The following is a 19,504-nucleotide window of genomic DNA, read 5'->3' on the forward strand; positions in this document are numbered from 1 at the left end:
TTTCACCACCAGGGTTTCCCTCCACCCCCTTTTCCCAGCATGTGTCCCTTATCTTTCTCCTTTGCCCCCCAGAGTGCTAGTATAACTGTTCCCCTCTGTGCATAGCTTGTTGTAGATAGGGTCAATTCTGTTGTTGACTCTAAGTTTGATGTTTAAGTCAGATCATTTTTTAATTCCACTGAATGTTCATATAGCTATTTAGTCCTGGTACTGTTCAATTTTTTATTTTTCCCCTCAATTCATGAGGCAGAACAAGATGATTCAAGTTGTGTGGTTCTGTTGGAAGAAGACAAAGAATAATAATAAAAAACAAAACAAAAAAAAACCCCAATAGTTAAAAAAAAAAGATAACAACTACCAAAAATATAAAAAAGTACCCAGCAGCAAAACAGTCACCAAATAATAACCACAAGAGTGAAAAAGAAAGAAAAAAGGAAGGAAAAAAGAGGAAAAGTAAAAAGAAAAAGAAGAGAAAAAAAAGGAGTGCTGGTGTTTTGTGCACAGTAAATATTGGGGATGTAAGAAAGGGAATTCCCGAGGCATTAGGCATTTTCTTAAATGCCTTTACTAAAGCAGATCCCCTTCAGTTCTCATACAGTCGCATGAGACATTCCCATCCAGCACTCTCCATACTCTACTCAATTTCCTGTAGACTTATTTCTCCATATTCTTCTAGAACACCTACATATCATCATGGCACATCTCTGATCATGGAGCTTTTCTCCATCCACAGGTCATAGAATGAATCCAACTGAGACTTTGTCCCAGGCCCACTTATCCCTTAGGTATCTTCTTTTCCCACATATTGAACTTATTCTATTTTAAGAAAAAAACCACACACATTTTTTTTCCTCTATGTGTCTTTTTCTTTCCTACTGCCATCCAAAGCAAACAACATCAGAATCGATACCCAACCTACAACAACCTAGACACAGAGGGGACCTCTTATACTAGCAGCCCGGGGGGTAAGGGTGGGGGAGATGGGATGCAAGCTGGGAATGGGAGTGGTAGGAGGACAACTTTGGTGATGGGAATTCCCTTGATTTAATGTTAATATGTACCTAAAATAATACTGTGAAAGATATGTAATCCACTTTGGTCAAAATAAAAATTATTATTATAAAAAAGAATAAAAAATAAAGGAATGAAGAAAAATTATGAATACATTAAAAAGAACAAAATATTTTAGTATATTAATCTATAATGATACTATGATAAAATATAACTAATTGGTTATGACTTAAATATACTAAAATAAATTGTTTTAAGTTTGTTAAATGAAAATTAAAGCATTTCTTTTGCTTGAAAAAAAAAAAGAAAGAAAAATACAAAGGTTATCAGGAGACTCCAAGAAGCCTGTGTAAAAGTCTAGTAAGCTTTTTATGTTCCAGGTGAAAATAATATACGGGTAGAATGCGTCAGAGGCAATATCTGAAAAGATAATCAAAATCTAGTGGGTAGGCCTCAGAGTTCTTGAATATCTGTAATAATCAAATCCCCTAAATATTCCCTGTTTGACTCAGAGCATACATGGGTCCTTTAGGGGGCAATGTTGCCTAAAGTCACAAGCCTGTGCCTCTAATTGCTGAACTAGTCCTGTCCTCTCTGATGGATGGATGCCTAGAAGGAAGCTAGGCAGTCTGTGTGCGGAAAGCATGTTTCAACTGGAAGAAACTGCACATAGAGATTGGAAGGCAGTAGGAGATAAAATGATTAATTTTTAATGAGTTTATAATTCAAAAATAGGATTCCCCTTGTGCTAGAGCAATAGCACAGTGGGTGGGGCATTTGCTGTGCATGCAGCTGACCTGGCTTCAACCCCGGCATCCCATATGGTCCCTCGAGACTGCCAGGCTTGATTTCTGTGTGGCCAAAAAACCAAAAAGAAAAGAAAGGGCGAGCAAAAATGAGATCCTCAAATATGTATGAGAATTAATACTGTTTTGATTAATTTGAAGTAATATATATTTATAGAATATATTTTTCCTTTCACATGAAAACATTGAACTTATAAAAGATGAACTTAAATTATTGGAAGACTATGGGGCCGGGGAGAGAGCATGGAGGTAAGGCATTTGCCTTGCATGCAGAAGGTCGGTGGTTCGAATCCCGGCATCCCATATGGTCCCCTGAGCCTGCTAGGAGCGATTTCTGAGCATGGAGCCAGGAATAACCTCTGAGCATTGCTGGGTGTGACCCCAAAACAAAAACAAACAAACAAAAATTATTGGAAGATTAATATTCTTCATAATTGAATCAAATTCAAAATGATAAAGTTAAAATTCAGCCAAAGTATGTTAAACTGCTGCAATTACTTTTGGTCATTACTTAGAAGACAACTCTTTTAACAAAACAAAGATATAAGTACAAATCGGAATAATATTTTAGAGTATAAAATGGTCAGAATAGGATTTGAAGGAATTAAATGCCATGTATGATTACTCTTTCCTGGATCTCAATTTGTCTTTTGTCCTTTTAATTTTATACATACTTTCTTTTATTTGTGATGTTAATATTTGTGAGCTGGAGAGATGGCATGGAGGTAGGATGTTTGCCTTGCATGCAGAAGGATGGTGGTTCAAACCCCAGCATCCCATATAGTCCCCTGAGCCTACCATGAGCAATTTCTGAGCATAGAGCCAGGAGTAACCCCTGAGCGCCGCCGGGTGTGACCCAAAAAAACCAAAAAATTTTTTTCTATTTGTTTCTTCTATGCCCTCATTATATTTATCACGTTTGTTGCCACTCTTATTCCTTCAAGTGAACACCTTGGAGCAAGAGACTATGCTTATCCTGGATCTCAGAGCTGGCATATTTAGTAAATACTTTGGAATATTATTTTAAATATTTTTCAATAAAAATTTAATCATGTACCCTTGTAAGTTGTCAAAATTTGGCACATGTGATTCGGTCTTCTATGTATCTAGTTGCCACCAGGCTTTTTGTATACTATTTATTAAAATTCTTGAAAGTTGGTGCTATTTTTGTGTACATTACTCTTATTCCCAGAATGATCTTTACTACATGAACTTCCCTCTAATTGCTTTAAAATTTTAAAAGTGCTCTAGTCCACTCTGAACTGTAAACCTATGGATGTGTCTTGTTCATTGCAATATCCATTTATCTATATTTTTGACCTTGGGATAAAAGTTTAAACGAAAGCTTTTTTGAAGTAAATGGTTAGTATTAGATATCAGCCATCATCATTCTGAAAATGGATTCATTGACTGTGCTTTTATTGGGTTTCTATGTAGATGGGATCCTGAGCACAGTCCTACTTCCATGTACAGTTCCAACTAAGATACAATAAGAAAATTTAGGATCAAGAATCATATAAATAATTGGTGTTTTTAAAACTCTTTCACAAATGCCTAATTACTAATATTATTTTATAGAACTATAGGCATAAACAGTACTGTCTTTGTAGCACAATATTACTTTTCTATATAATGTTTGGGAAGTGAATAAGTTTTCTTTTAAAAAAATCATTTCTGTTTACCATCTGAATCTTAGTTGAGGGCTAATTTTGAGAATAGTTTTAAGTTATGCATGGTATTTTTAAAACATGGCATAAAAGCCCACACTGTAAGCATGAGCAATTTCCTATATTTTAACCCATAGATTTTTAGAAATGCAATATAAAGTAGAATCTTAAAACTTAGAAATCACAATTCAAGACATTTTATGCATTGCAACCTGGCTTTACAGAAATACTGCCAGGATCTCCATAATGCAAGTAGAGGACAAAACGCATAAGGCATAGAATGATGACAATCTTTACTCAAGATAGGTTTGCCTTTCTGTTAGGTTCCTCTGAAGATTTTGAGAGAAAGAGGAAGTTCCATCATTTAAAAATGATGTCTTAGTCTAAGGATGTAGTTTTGCTGCAGAGCACTTACTTGCCTTGCTTTGTGTGAGACTCTGGAATCAAGCCTAAAAACTGCAAATAAACATATGTCCCATATCTATATGTATGCAAACAGCCATATTTTATAGATGAAGACAATGAAGATATGCGTATGCATATGTAGATGTAGCTCACTTAGTTTATTGGGTACATAAGGCCTGATTATATATCCACTGAGATTTTTACTGTAGCACATGCCTATTTGATTAGTACATTATCTCTTTTTTATATTCAGCTTCCAGAGCTAAACTCAGCATGATCAACACCATGTCCAAAATTCGTGGCCAGGAGAAAGGGCCAGGCTATCCCCAGGCAGAGGCGTTGCTCGCAGAGGCCATGCTCAAATTTGGAAGAGAGCTGGGAGATGATTGCAACTTTGGTAATGCTTACTAACACTTTTCTTTCTCTGGTCCCTGGGAACTTTAGTGCCATTAAAGAAAATCTGTAGAAGATTATTCAAGCTATTTTCATCCTTCTGTTTCAGGTCTAACCTCTACATGAGCCCAAACTTTGTTTTCATTATTTTAAGTATTCTTGGAGTTATTTGTTACAATCCTTTTCTTTTCTGTGATACTCTGATAGTATCTCCATCTCTGCAGTATTTAGGTGAAATATCCAGATTCCTGGGCATTTCCTATTGGGATTATCTGGGAGTAACTGAGTCTTGAGATTGAGCAGCAAATGCAATCAGCCTGATTCAACACCCTTTTCATAAGTTTTCTCTTTTGTATTTCTGTTCCTTTGTCTATGGGACTAAATTTGTTCTTGGTCTTTTGTTAATGGATCTAAATTCTGTTACCCCAGGTGAGTAATGCTTTATACCATACAAGGCTCTCCTTTAGTATGCAGTTATACATAATGTCTTTTGATTCTGTTCTCTCTGTCGAAGGAGGAGATATTGGCAGATGACTGGCTTTCTGGTAGAATCCTGCTTTCTACTCTATAGTTTTGCTTTAGTTAAGTGCAGTGTCTTTAAGCAAGAAAAATGGTTGTTTTTCATAGGAAAAAAATGCCTTATTTTTTGTTTTGTTTTGGTACCATATGCAATCTTGCTCAGGATTTAATCCTGGCTCTTTGCACAGAGATCTCTCCTGGCAGTGCATAGGGGCCTGTTTCTAGTGTCAGAGATTAAACCTTGAACCTGGTTTTACTATGTTCAAGGCAAGTGCCTTCCTGCTGTACTGTCTCTTTGGCTCCATAGATATTATGCTTTTGTTTTGCTTTGTATTTAAAATAAACGATAATGTACCCTGAGAGAAGAGATTCTTATAAGGTTTTGCCTGTCTTTATTAGAAAATACAGTTATTTTGCAGGCATTATAGGATTTTTCCTCTTCTCAGTTGTCTTCAAAAAGCATGCAGTTATTACTGAATGTGTCTATGATGAATACTGTTATTGCAGTTGTATTTCACGTATACATGATAGATGAGCTTCATTCTTCCCCTCTAGGCCCTGCTCTTGGTGATGTGGGAGAGGCCATGAGGGAACTCTCAGAGGTTAAGGACTCTTTGGACATGGAAGTAAAACAGAACTTCATTGACCCACTTCAAAATCTTCATGACAAAGATCTAAGGGAAATTCAGGTATTTTCAACTAGTAATTTGGGAAGATAGTGCTTTAAACTGTATTGATTCAGGGACCTCTTTCCTTTAGAAATGTTTGTTAAGCTTTCTTGTGCATGTTGTCAAAACTAAGTAAGTGGATTACAAAAATAATCCTGAAACATGGATAGAAAATGATTAGAAACCAAAAATGCAACACTTCAATCTTTGTTCATGATTGTGAACATTACTCTTATAATGAATACTACCCTTATCTTTGCTACAGTCATTTTTTGTCTCCATAATTATTTAGGCATTGCATTCTACAATACTGTCAGAAATACAGTTTCAGGCATTCCATTTGCCTAATAGTTTCTCAAAATTCTCTCCCCAAACCTTGTTCTCTTGGCAAAATTACTAAAAGAATTTGTCTCATGTTTACAGTAGTGTTAACACTAAGTTTTGATACTATCTTATCTCTCAACCAAAGTGCCTAAGAATCTCTACCCAGGTCTTTGTATTATTATTTATTATCCATTTATCTTTCTCATGACCATTCTCCCCTTACTTGAAATTCTGAATTTTGTACTTCAGGTCCAAATGAGTATATTCAAATTACATCTAACTACATGGCTTTGTCTTTTCTAATTGCTGCTTAGTATTTCATCAAGTATAGTATATATATGTATATATAAAACATTTTTATATATTCATCTGTCATTGGACATTTGGATTTTTCCATATCTTGGCTATTCTAGTAAGAACTGGCTATTATTGTAAGATCTATCAAAAACAATAGAAGTAATACATCAAAAATATATATTCAGACCCATATTTATTGTAGGCCTACATTTAGTTTTCACATTAGTTTAAATTTTATCTAGAAGTAGAAAGTCTTTATGATTATCCATATTTTTACTGGGATAATTTTACTTTCTACAATGCAAGTAATATCAGTTTTTAGCTTAATATAGTTTTGCTACTCCATTAAAATGATTTTCATTTTTAATAATTAGGAAAAGGGAAAATACCTAATTCTCTTTCCTGTTTCTAAATTGTATAGAACAATATAATAAATTCAAACTAACTTTATCTCTAACGAAGTTTGTAGTGTTTCTCCTTTGTTCCTTCAATATTTTTTAAACATATTTGACATTAAACTCCCTTAGCTATAAAATAGATTGCTGTAGTTGAAGGCATGAAAATTAGATTTAGGGGCTGGGCGGTGGCGCTGGAGGTAAGGTGCCTGCCTTGCCTGCGCTAGCCTAGGACGGACCGCGGTTCGATCCCCCGGCGTCCCATATGGTCCCCCAAGGCCAGGAGCAACTTCTGAGCGCATAGCCAGGAGTAACCCCTGAGCGTCACAGGGTGTGGCCCAAAAACCAAAAAAAAAAAAAAAAGAAAATTAGATTTGTGTTTATGTAAAATTACTGTTTAGTTAATAAACAATGATACAGTAGGCATGAGGAATGTTGTATTTCCAATTTGGAAATCTACTTCAGCCCTACCTTTTGCCCAAGTTGACAGCATTAGAGCAGGACAGCCCTTCTCTAAAATTAAAATGTAACTCTCACTTCATTATTCTACTTTAGAGTTGATTGTCAGTTCAATGTTTTATTACTTCTGAAGGAATATGCATTTACTTTGGATTAGGATTTGGGTTGAAGTCATTGGATGTGGAGCTAAGGAAGGCCTGTAATAGTATCTGTTTTTTTTCTAGTCATTTCTTCTCCAGTCCAACTTTTTTTCTTCTTTTGTTCTATTTAAACTCAGGATCAAGGGAAACACAGCATTTTGTTTTATATTAGTTATAATATACCACAGTTTTTAGGAATCTTTGTATATTTGAGAAACAATTATAATTAATTACTGAAAGCAGAGAATAGGCAACCATGTACTTAGAATAATGCAGAGTAATTGAAGAATTGGGTCAGGCATTAAATCTCTTCTAATTACCTTCCTATTTAAGTTCTATGACAGAGATTCATCATTTATCAAATAAGAAACTTAATCATGATTCCCTGTCAAAACCATATTAGTTAATTAGGGTGCTAATATATGCATTCTTAGGTATATTCTAGTTTAGGTTATTGAAGAAATATGTTTTTTTTAATAAGCAAGTTAGATTTTTGTAACATGTGAATTAATTCCAGGGTAAGTCTGAAATTAAAGAAAAGAATTATTTTGTTTATTTGTTTTTGGGTCATATGGTAGAGCTCAAGGGTTATTTCTGGCTCAGTGTTCAAGGATTACTCGTGGTGGGCTCAGGTGACTAGATAGGCTGACAGGAATCCAACTTGGGTTCACCATGATAGAACCCTACCCACTTTTCTATCTCTCTGACCTGCTATTCTTTTTCTCTTTATTTTAAGGAAAATAATATTCTAGTCCTTGTGAAATAGCATATCTTTGGACATGGGGGCTTATGGTCTTTGCATGCCTGTGATTCCTACGCTTAAAGAACATGAATACACATTTATAGTTTGTTACTTGGACAAAGCTTGACATAGGCCCAGCAAGGGTAGAATGTAAAGGATACTACATTAGTACTTCATGAAACTGCCTTCTTGGTTTTAGTTATTTTTAAAGATATTTCCCCCCCGCCCCCCACTTAATCCTTGGGATTTTGGTTTCACTGGTGTCTTTATTTTTTGGGGGACATGTTGTTTTATAATAGACGGTCTTTCTCTATAATAAAATTAACATGACAGGGAAGTGAACCATAAGTTGACCTTTTCTGTTTGTCCAAACTATCTTTCTATTTGATTTTTTTTCAGCATCATTTAAAGAAGTTAGAGGGTCGACGCCTTGACTTTGATTATAAGAAGAAACGACAAGGCAAGATTCCAGATGAAGAGCTCCGTCAGGCTCTGGAGAAATTTGATGAATCTAAAGAAATTGCTGAGTCAAGCATGTTCAATCTCTTGGAGATGGATGTAAGTGACTTTCCTGTAGATTTTAGTTTAATCTTGCTATTGAGGTAAATGCAATATCACTACATTGAGGGGCTAGGTAATCTAAAACATTAATATTTGACTATTATGTGGTAAAGAAATCAGGTTACTTCCTTCAAATAATTTAAAATGATAAAGTATATTAAATGTTATTTTTCATATCCCTGTGGCTTGATTTAATAAGCTAATTATCTACCAATGTTCTTAAAGTACAACCAATAGTTATAAAATAAAAACTACTTTTGATGATCATGTCTAAATTATTTTCTCTTAAAACCTTGAAAAATTGACTTCAGGTTGTAAAAGTATACCATTGAAATGCATTTAGAATTCAGTGGTTATAATGTTCTGTATTTTTCAGTTGATGATTCTTTCAGAAAATCATTTCAATTGAGATTGATTATTATAGCATAGATACTACACTAGGGCATAGCTAAAATAGTTTGAAAAAAATGCTTTTACATTTCCAGAGTACTAAATCATTACTTAGTGATTTTTCAAGTTACATTTTATTATGTTTTTGTTAGCTTCAAAGTCACAAGGACAATCTCTCCTTCCCACTACTTGTATAATAAGGTTAGCTAAATAGCTTTTCTATTCTTGTTCAATCCCACACTCAGGCTCATTAGTTACAAATTTTTATCAAAATATGTACAAGTTCTTACATAATTATTGATTACTTTATCCTAGCTTGTGGTAGAGGGCACCACTTAAAGCTTCTTACCATCTACAGATTATGTAGATTTGTGTTTATGTAAAATTACTGTCTAGTTAATGAACAATAATACAGTAGGCATGAGGAATGTTGTATTTCCAATGTGTGTGCGTTTTCCACAACAACTTTTTAATCTAAAACTGATGACACAATAGATCTCCTGTAGTTATGGAAACAACAATATAAGATACAAAATGAAATAATCAAGAGTAATTAACCTAGATCTGGAGGAAACTAAAATTTCATGTGACCCAGCATCTTTCTAAGAGAGATTAGTTTCAGATAAGGCAAACTATTTTCCATCATACCACACTTCCTCTTTGCTTCTTCATGTAGAAATCAATTTTCATGTTCTGGTTAATAGCACTAATATTAATCTAGCATGAAAAGTATAGGAAACAAGAACCAGTACATTTGTTACTTATACTGAAAAGGTGTATTGAACTAGTTAATACTTTTCCCCCCATAACCATTATAACCTGACTCATGATAACAATAAGTTTTTACCTAAGCAGTGGATAGTTGAATGAGAGTCACATGATCTCCATAGAATTTTTCCTTCTTATAGTACCGTGGTTTCCAAAGTTAAGGATAATTTATTACTCTTAATCAATTTGGCAAGCCACTGGTTTATCACACATTCATGGGTATCACCAGCAATTAGTTGCATGTCAGGAGCAACTTTACCATTTATATCAGATTTAAGAATAGTAACTAATGACAAAGTAGTCACCATGTCTGCACATGGCCAGTTCATAGACTCACTCTCTTCTCAAAAGGTATGTAAGCCAAGCTATGAAAAATTACGTGTATACTTACATTGCTGAAAGCTGGCAATCTCAGGCCAAGTCCCCCACTCTTCAGAAGCCACACATGCTGCACTCATCACCACACTGCTTCTCCCTGCTTAATCACTCCTCCATGTCTCTCTGCAGAGACACCAATCTGACCAAAACTAGAGGTATGTTACTATTTGGGTTGATATCACAAGACCTTTTTGGAAGTGAGTGTGGCCTTCTCTCACCTTCTCCTGGCAGAAGGCCTGACACCTGAAAACATGCCCTACAAAACCTACAGTATCAATTTTATTGCTTTAAATATCTGGACAAACCTATTTTTGTTTAATACTGTCATACCCATAGGAACACACCAATGTAGCCACCAATGTGTATCTGAAGCCGCTTAATGTTCAGAAACAAATGAAGAAAATAATTGTCAACTGGCAATAAGAGCATACTAAATCTTCTGACAATGATTTAATGGCCTTCCTAGAGATACAATAATTTTAAGAAATTTTTTTGTCACTGTGCTTTTATTTTCACTCTCTTTTTTCTTTATTTCCTTTTCTCAATAATTTTGCTCCCACTTATCTGGAAAAGAATATATTATGATTACACATGATACATGCTCTTTAAATAATATTAATTAAAAATTTAAAAATGAGTGTTTACAGTTAATAAGCTGTGATTCCCTCATCTCCTCTGCAGATTGAACAGGTGAGTCAACTCTCTGCACTGGTGCAAGCACAGCTGGAATATCACAAACAAGCCGTTCAGATCCTGCAGCAAGTCACGGTCAGACTGGAAGAAAGGTATTTATAGTTCCCAGCATTGTACATTTTCTTTTCTGCTTATGTATGTATAAAATGATGTATAAAAGTGGAGATATTAGAATATGTTTGAAGAAATCTCTGCCAAAATTCCTGTTGATCCTCCATTGTGGATCATTTGCATTGATTTGATCTTGTTTTTGTTTTACTTTGTTCCATTGGCACAAGTCTATGTATGTATGTGTGTGTATATGGTCAATACTTGGATTATATTTTAGTTGTCCTGTGTCTAACATCAGGATACTTTCAATATTGATGTGATTTTTGTTAATCTGTGTGGATACTGAAAGATAATACATTTATCATATTTTGGTCCCATTAGCTAAGTCTTATCCTCACTGAAAGATAAGCAACCATGATTTAGGAAGATGAAGAAACTAGCCCAGGTCACACAGTGGTGCAAATTAGGCTTAGAAAAAACATAATTTATTTTCAAGCCTGTATCTTTTCATACTTTATGTTTTTCTCAGTGGTGATAAAGTCCCCCAACTATCTAAGGGAGATACTTTAGTGCCTAATTCGCCTCCTCAGATATATTCCTCAATAGGCTTTATTAGTTAAAAAAAATGGCTCCCAGGAGTTGGGGGAAATAGTCTGCAGTGGTCTACTCTTTGTTAGTTTATTTATGTAAATTAAATAGTGTGATTTTGCTAAAGTATGTACAACAAAGGATAACTTCAAAATCCTCTATTCATAGCTAATGGCCAGATCAAAGCTGGTAAATGATTAAATGTACCAAACAGAACTGGAGATATAGTACAGCATCTATGACACTTAACTTGCACACTGCCAACCCAGATTCAATTCCTGACACTGCATACAGTCTCCGAGCTCCTCTAATAATGATCCCATAATGCATACCAGGAATAAACCCTGAGTGCCACTGGGTATGGCCACAAACAACAACAAACAAATAATCCTCTAGGGTTGGAGAGGTAGGATAGGGTGTAGGCTCTTGCTTTGCCTGCTTAGAGGATTCCATTCCATTCCTGCACTGCATTTGTTCCCCCAAGCAATGCAGGAGTGATTCCTGAGCACAGAATCAGGCATAGCCCTGGTGATTATTGGGTATGACCCCCCCCCAAAAGCAAACAGAAACAGCTTCCAGTCTATTTTGCACTGTGGGAAATTATCCCACAGTTTAGTGTGTCCATCCTTAACTTCTCAGTGACTTATTTGATTAGTGGTTTGATTATGCTTGTTTTCTCAGTACACCTTAGGAAAAATGTGTCTAATACCATTGGTGGAAGAACAATAACAATGGTAGTGCATGCGAAGGTGGAACTTTGTATGTTTTAAAGAGTTATTAACAGTATTTGAAATAATAGTGCTTACATAAAAATTGGAGGGGCCAGAGTAGCATAGCAGGTTGAGAGCATTTGTCTTGCATGTGGCTAACCTGGTTAGATCCCCGGCACCCCATTTGGTCCTTTGAGCCTGCCAGGAGTAATTTCTGAGTGCAGATCCAGGAATAATGCAGAGCATTGTTGGGTGTCCACCCACCACTCAAAAAATATAATTGGAAAGAAGAAATTGAAAAGTATGTTTAATACTTTGAAGCCTCTAGAATATCTTAAAGAACTTGAAAATTTTACATGACTAGTATGTCTTTGTGACATCTGTTACAAATGAACAGCCATATTTTTTGCCTCTGAAATAAGCTGAGTCATTGTTTTCTTACAAACATCTTACCCTCGAGTCTCTCATTCTTGGTATCGGTTACTGTGTTTAATGAACATCTCACACTATGGAGAATACTTGGAGATACGTAGTTTGTATTACTGGCTATCTTTATACCTTTCTCCTATTATTTTTTGTGTCTTAAATATCAGAAAATATTCACTGTCCTTAGAGCATAAAGAGCTTTCTCCATTTTTTCTCTAAATCCCTTAATATATACAAAGAATAACTATACTGGAATCATCTTTATAATTCCAGGATGCAGTAACTTCTATCTCTTTTATTTACTTCGCTACAGTTTTTCTCTATGTAAATGGACAGGTGGACTAATACATGCTGACTCCTTGTTGCTATAGCATTTTGTGCATGTCCCTTTAGTAGCCTTCATTGCACATTATGGTATCGGTTTTTTATAATCTTGTCTTCCCACATACCATAAGCTCTATGAAGGTAAAAAACATTGTCTGTTCATCTCTGTGTTCCTGGCATATCATATTGCACATATTTGTAAAATTAGCTTTGAATAAATGAGAAAGTGAGGTGCTTGTGAAAAGGTTGAAGATGTTGAGGGGATGACCATAGAAGATATTATTGAAAGCAGAAAAAATATTAAAATAAAAGGATTTTTTTCAGATCTCCCCTGTTTCACAATGGTTAATTGGTGGTGACCCAATTCCTAGAGTTTCCTAAATGTTGATCGCTTTTCCTGTTGCTTCTTAAATGTAGGTATATTAAATTTCAGCTCCTTTTCTCTTTTAAATACAGAATAAGGCATGCTTCATCTCAGCCTAGAAGGGAATATCAGCCTAAACCACGAATGAGCTTGGAATTTCCAACAGGAGACAATACTCAACCCAATGGAGGCCTCTCCCACACAGGCACCCCCAAACCTACAGGTAAGAGATAAGGCCTGCAGCACCCCTGGGATGCTTCCTGATGACACATTACCAGAATTTATAGGGGCTTCTCAATCTGGCTTATTACGAAGCAACTTATTTCATATGAAGTGATTTTGCCAGGTAGAAACTTTGAAAGGAATCATTTCTTTTCTCATTCATCTTTACCGCATCTTCCCTCATTTCTCTACCTTTTTTATTTTCTGTATGCTCCTCAGCACCTAATGTTTAATTTTGAACTTTACATGTGAACTTGTTGCATGTAAAGGTGAAGGTAAATGATTTTTTATGTTTTACCCCCCCTTATGATTCTAGCTTGCATGAAACTGAATGCCCTTGGGCATTATTCTCCCATATACACCCTTGTATAGACCATAGAAAGCTGTAGTTGGAACTTTTCAAGCTGGATTTCTTTAATCACTGAGCATATAAATTATGTATTTGCCAAGAACTACATCATGGATCTCAGCATCTGCTAGCTTTCCTTTTACCCTCACTTTGCAACGAGTTCCTTGTATTCTGGAATATTTGGTTGCTACAATAAAAGCTGATATTTGTTTCTATCAGGTCAAACAGCCTACTTTTAGGAACCTGGATATATTTTCAATAATGTATTTCTTCAGCACTTTTCACTCCTTATCCACTTCAACCTCCAATTTTATATAAACTTGTGCTTACAATGCATTTCTAGTTTGACATTTGTGCACTGAAGAAAAGAAACCAATCTTGTGCTGGATATGCATTTTAAAAATAAGTACCTTTATTTTATGTTCCATAATTCTACTATGTAATTACTGCAATAGGAAGTTTTTGATGAGATGCTCTGAAGAGTCTGCAATGGGAAACATTGAGGTTTGCTGTGGCAAGGGGGCCTCTGTTCTCTCAGCCCTCCTCTACTCTTCTACTGTCCTAGAAACAAATTGTGGCTCTTAGAAGTTCATTGGAAAGACTATACACAGAAGAATAGAAGAATAATGCACTCACTTTTCCTTGCCCAGAAGTCAACAACTTGTGTTTAATTTTTTATTTGCTACTTTTTAAATTGCTTTTTTCTCTAATTAAAGAAAATTATAGGGTTTCCCTTCAGAAACATTTCTTGGGAATTGTATGCATTTACTTGAGTTGGAGCACATATTTATTATGGGTCCTTTACTTGACCAAACATATGTGACTCCTTTTAAAATAAATTTTCATTCATTAATTTACTCAAATAAGAGTAAATTAGTTTTCATTTTCCATATCCTCAAAGGCCACCCTGACATAGAGGTAACATTCCAAAAGTATAGCTACTTAAATTTTACATAATCTCATTTAATAATCACAGTGTACTATGAAGTTCCACTTTTATTTTCAGACAAAGTAATGGAGAGTGAAGTACATTCCCCAAGTTCATACAACTAAGAATTTAGACTCAGTATTTTGTAATTTTTGTTGTTGATTTGTTGTTTGTTTTTGAGCCACACCTAGTGATACGCAGCAGTTTACTCCTGGCCCTGCACTCAGAAATCCTCCTAGAAGTGCTCAGGGGACCATATGGAGTGCCAGGAATAAAATCCTGGTAAGCCTTGTAAAGGCAAGCACCCATTGTACTATCTCTTCAGCACCAGTATTTTGTTTTGTTTTGTTTTGTTTTGTTTTGGTGATGATCGGGTTACTCCTGGCTGTGTACTCAAAAATCGCTCCTGGCTTGGGGACGCTGGGGGATTGAACCACGGTCCATCCTAGGCTAGCATGTTCAAGGCAGACGCCTTACAGCCTGTGCTACTGCTCTGGCCACTTTTTAGCCCCAGTATTTTATATTTTATTTCCATTATATTATATCAGACTTCCTGAAACCAGAATCATTATCATCATCATCATCATCATCATCATCATATTACTATTACTTTTAGTTTGGGGGCCAGACCCAACAGTGCTCAGCATTTATAGTATTTCTTTCTGGATCTATACTCATGGAACAGTCCTGACTATGCTCAGGGGCCCATATATGTTTCTTGGATTTGAATTCTAACGAGCAGCATGCAAAACAAGCACCTTATTAACTATACTATCTCTCCAACCATGAAATTATTTTTACAAAGTAAAAATAATTGTAAGTCTGAGGATACAAATAATTTTCCATCAAATAACCGCAATTTTTTATGTGTAAAGATTTTAAAGTGCTAACATAGAATTCTGGCTGTGTCAGAATTTGTAATATATATTAATATTATATATTATGTTAATATCATCTAAAGCAATATGTGATTAATATTATTATAAATTAATTATATAATTTATATTAATAAACTAAATCTCATTGTAAACTCCTGAAGTCATTCTGTCTCCCATCTCTGGCCATCATCATGAAGGCAAACCTTGATGAAGTATGTTGTTTTTATCACATGCTCATTTTTCATGCTGAAAATGGAAAAAGGATTCCAAAAACTTCAGAAATCATAGATGCTTTTGAAGACTGATAGAAGGCAGATGTCCCATGGTAAACACTGGAGAATAGCCACGGTAGGCTAGCTCTATAGGAAGAGGAGTTGGAGAGGCCACAAAGGGGCCAGCAAGCCAGACAGGAGCAGTGGGCAGAAAATATGAGTTAAATTTCCCTTGTCATTTTGTGTTTTTCTCTCTTGCTCTTACTCCCAGGTGCCCAGATGGATCAGCCCTGCTGTCGAGCTCTGTACGACTTTGAACCCGAAAATGAAGGGGAGTTGGGTTTTAAGGAGGGTGACATCATCACGCTCACTAATCAAATCGATGAGAACTGGTATGAGGGGATGCTTCATGGCCAGTCAGGCTTCTTCCCAATCAATTATGTGGAAATTCTTGTTCCTCTGCCCCATTAGGATGCTATGTTGGCTGGCTCACCTCCTCTTGACCCAGATAGTTAAGTTTAACCACTGCTTTGGTAATGCTGCTTACAACACAACCCAAGTGCAGGTCGCAGTGGTCTAAGTCATCAAGCCCCACTGAATATCTTTGGTTAACTTGTGCAAGTTCACAAGTGTCATGGCGCTGGATGGTATCTTCTTAGCCTGGTAGGCATGGCATGAGCTTTTTAACTACCATCTGAGACCAGCCATTAGTGCTGTTTACACAGTTCTCAGGAGGATGTGGGTTTTTAGAATATGACTATGAGCCACGTCACAGAAAATCCATTCCACTGATTATCTATTATTCACAGGCCATCTCAAGGTCTCAGGTTCTCCATTTAATAGGAGAAAGTTGTTGCTTTCATACTTTCCCCTGCCCTATTATGTGAATATAAAGTATTGTTGAAGAAAGTCTCCCTCACCAGCAATTATCTTCTGGTCTGAATGCATTTAGTCTCTTGATGCTATCAGTAGAAAGGTGTTGAGTGTGGGTACAAAACCTTCTCTGAAAACTGTCACTTTTGTTCCCCACCCCATATACGCCTACTTCTGAGGTACAGCCAGCTCCTTCCTTCTCTGCTATTAATATCAGGGGGGATTCCCATTTTATTTCTATGTAATACAGTTAGCAATCAGCATACTGTAAGAGTGGATAAAAGGAGAGTCTTCCACGTGAAGAATTGGGAAGAGATGATTTCAAAACTTATAACTTGCTGTACAGAATTGTATTTAGGCCATTTCTGAAGGATACAAGGGTGGGGAACAAATATATTCACCTTTATTTATGAAGTACGTGTTTCAAGAGTCCATTTGACAAGAGACAAAGAGAAAAAACATCATAGACCATTTTCTCACTAGTTCATAGATTAAAATAGTAAATAACTTTACTCTCCATGTTCACCTTGTGTTCTTTGAACATCGTTTATGCATATTCTGCCCTCAATGAGGACCAAATAAAGATGATTTTGTGCTTAGCAGTTTAAGATGTGTGTGGCTGCATATGCAAAAACCTTTTTCTAGTCAGTCATTCCTTTCATTTCTTCTCTTCTATTTCATCTTCATTTTGTGTGTATAGTATTGTGAGTAAACTTATGAGTGTTTCTTTTGTCCTATTTTTTGGTATCAGTCATTAAAGTCCTGTTAGGTATTCAGAGTTCTATTTATATAGCTGTACAGATTCTTTCAGAGATATAATGTGCTGCTTCGGATGTGCCACCTGCAGTAGTGGATCATGTGGAGTGAAAAGCAAATCTTACTGCTTAATGTATAAACTCTTACTATGGGAAGCATTGCTGTTTCCAATAAATATTGCTGAAGACAGAACCACCGGCTCCAGTCTTTTATTTCACACAAGTTCTCTTATTCAGACTATAGGTACACTAGAACTCTTCATGGTCTTCATTGCCTTCTGATACAACAAACCAGAATATATTCAAAGCTCATCTATTCTGTATATAGAAAATTATTTTTAAGAATCAAGTGGGACACTGGTAACTTCTTGATAACCCCAGGAAAAGGAGGAGATATAGGAGAGAGATTCAAAAGTGGGAAAAAGTATGTCTTGCAGAAGTTGAGACATTTTAAATGTTGGTATTATTAGAAGAATATAATGTTCAGAGGGTGAAATAAAATATATTATTTTAATCAGTCTTTTGTTTTCTTTCATGCTTGAAAAGAAATAGATATAAAAATACAAGTTTCCTAAGTGCCAGTATTTTCTCTTTCTATGTTTGTGTGGGACTGGATGGCGTTGGGGGTATGAGCATGGTATAGAAATAACATGCAGGGGCTGGAGAGATAGCATGGAGGTAAAGCGTTTGCCTTTCATGCAAGAGGTCATCGGTTCGAATCCCAGCATCCCATATGGTCCCCTGTGCCTGCCAGGAGCAATTTCTGAGCATGGAGCCAGGAGTAACCCCTGAGCACTGCCGGGTGTGACCCAAAAACCACAAAAAAAAAAAAAAAAAAAAAAAAGAAATAACATGCAGAACATTATTTCCTGAACATATGAGAAAATGGACATAGTTTTTAGATATTGAATGTTCTTTGTTTTCTTCTATGCCAAACCAAGAGTAAAGAGTTTTTTTTACTTTATTTAAAGAACATGTACATTTTCAAAAAATTTCAAATATAAAACAGCAAGAAATTCTCTAGATGACCAAGAGAATGTGTAGCCTACCCCAAGTACTTGTTTAATTATAATCACATAATAAAACTGGTGTAAATGGAAATGGAAGTGTAACTAAAACTGATACAAACTAAAATAGAGAACAAGTTCAATGAGGCATTTGTGTCTTGTTCTTCTAATAGATCTTAAAGAAGAAAATCTGGAAAAATTAAAGTTTTTATCATTTCTGTAATATAAATAAATAGGTAGTAAGAATGATGGCCCAAAATTAACATTTTCCTGCCTGTATATAATATCTAACCTAAGTCCTGGAATGTGTAAAATCCTATTTTACGTAATCTTAGCAATATCTTAGGAAATCAAGTTTATTCCAAGGCTCTTTTTCTTTCTTTTTTTTTGTTTTGTTTTGTTTTTGGGGGGGGGCCACACCCGGTGGTGCTCAAGGGTTACTCCTGGCTGTCTGCTCAGAAGTAGCTCCTGGCAGGCACGGGGGACCATATGGGACACCGGGATTCGAACCAACCACCTTTGGTCCTGGATCGGCTGCTTGCAAGGCAAACGCTGCTGTGCTATCTCTCCGGGCCCCCAAGGCTCTTTTTCTGAGGCAACCTCTGTTCTTATAGACAGAACCATGTAAGTATTTTTAAGCTTTATTTTAAAAAATACTTTATTTTATTATTATTTACAAAGTTCTTCATAGTTGAATTTCAGTGTATCAGGACCAATCCTAGCACTACCAGTGTTGACCTCCCTCCACCAGTGTTCCCAGATTGCATCCTATGCCATCACCATAACCCTACTGATTAGGAAATATAGAGACTGCTTTTCTTTTTTTTTTTTTTTTAATTTTTATTTTGACCATATTGACTTACATATCTTTCACAGTATTATTTCAGGTACATATTAACATTGAATTGGGAATACCCATCACCAAATTTGTCCTCCCCCATCTTTGTTCCCTTCCTACAACCCATATCTCCCACCATCACCCCCCTGGACTGCTAGAGTAGGTGGTCCCCTCTTTGTAGAGACTGCTTTTCACTCCTTGTGAATGGAGATAGTGACATAGGAAGAACTTTACGCTGAAGAAAGAGCCAGAATGAAGTCTTGATATGAATTTCTGGATGATGGAGAATATGTTGGGAATAACCACATAAGTAATTTCTAGGTCCAGCAATTGTGACCTGAATGAGTTCCACAATAAAGTATC

The 19,504-nt window shown here is 35.8% G+C and overlaps 1 protein-coding gene across 1 annotated transcript in view; it reads left to right on the forward strand.

Annotated features, from left to right (window-relative positions):
- Positions 1-17,489, forward strand: part of SH3GL2 (SH3 domain containing GRB2 like 2, endophilin A1) — a 176,531-nt gene extending 159,042 nt beyond the window's left edge. The window contains exons 4-9 of the mRNA XM_049769383.1: positions 4,143-4,286; positions 5,357-5,490; positions 8,226-8,384; positions 10,605-10,708; positions 13,172-13,302; positions 15,940-17,489. Of these exons, the coding sequence (XP_049625340.1) occupies positions 4,143-4,286; positions 5,357-5,490; positions 8,226-8,384; positions 10,605-10,708; positions 13,172-13,302; positions 15,940-16,139 (872 nt within the window). The 3' untranslated portion in view covers positions 16,140-17,489. The remainder of the gene's footprint in view (positions 1-4,142; positions 4,287-5,356; positions 5,491-8,225; positions 8,385-10,604; positions 10,709-13,171; positions 13,303-15,939) is intronic.
- Positions 17,490-19,504: the final 2,015 nt, after the last annotated feature.

Source organism: Suncus etruscus, chromosome 1, assembly GCF_024139225.1.
Source record: "Suncus etruscus isolate mSunEtr1 chromosome 1, mSunEtr1.pri.cur, whole genome shotgun sequence".
NCBI lineage: Eukaryota > Metazoa > Chordata > Mammalia > Eulipotyphla > Soricidae > Suncus > Suncus etruscus.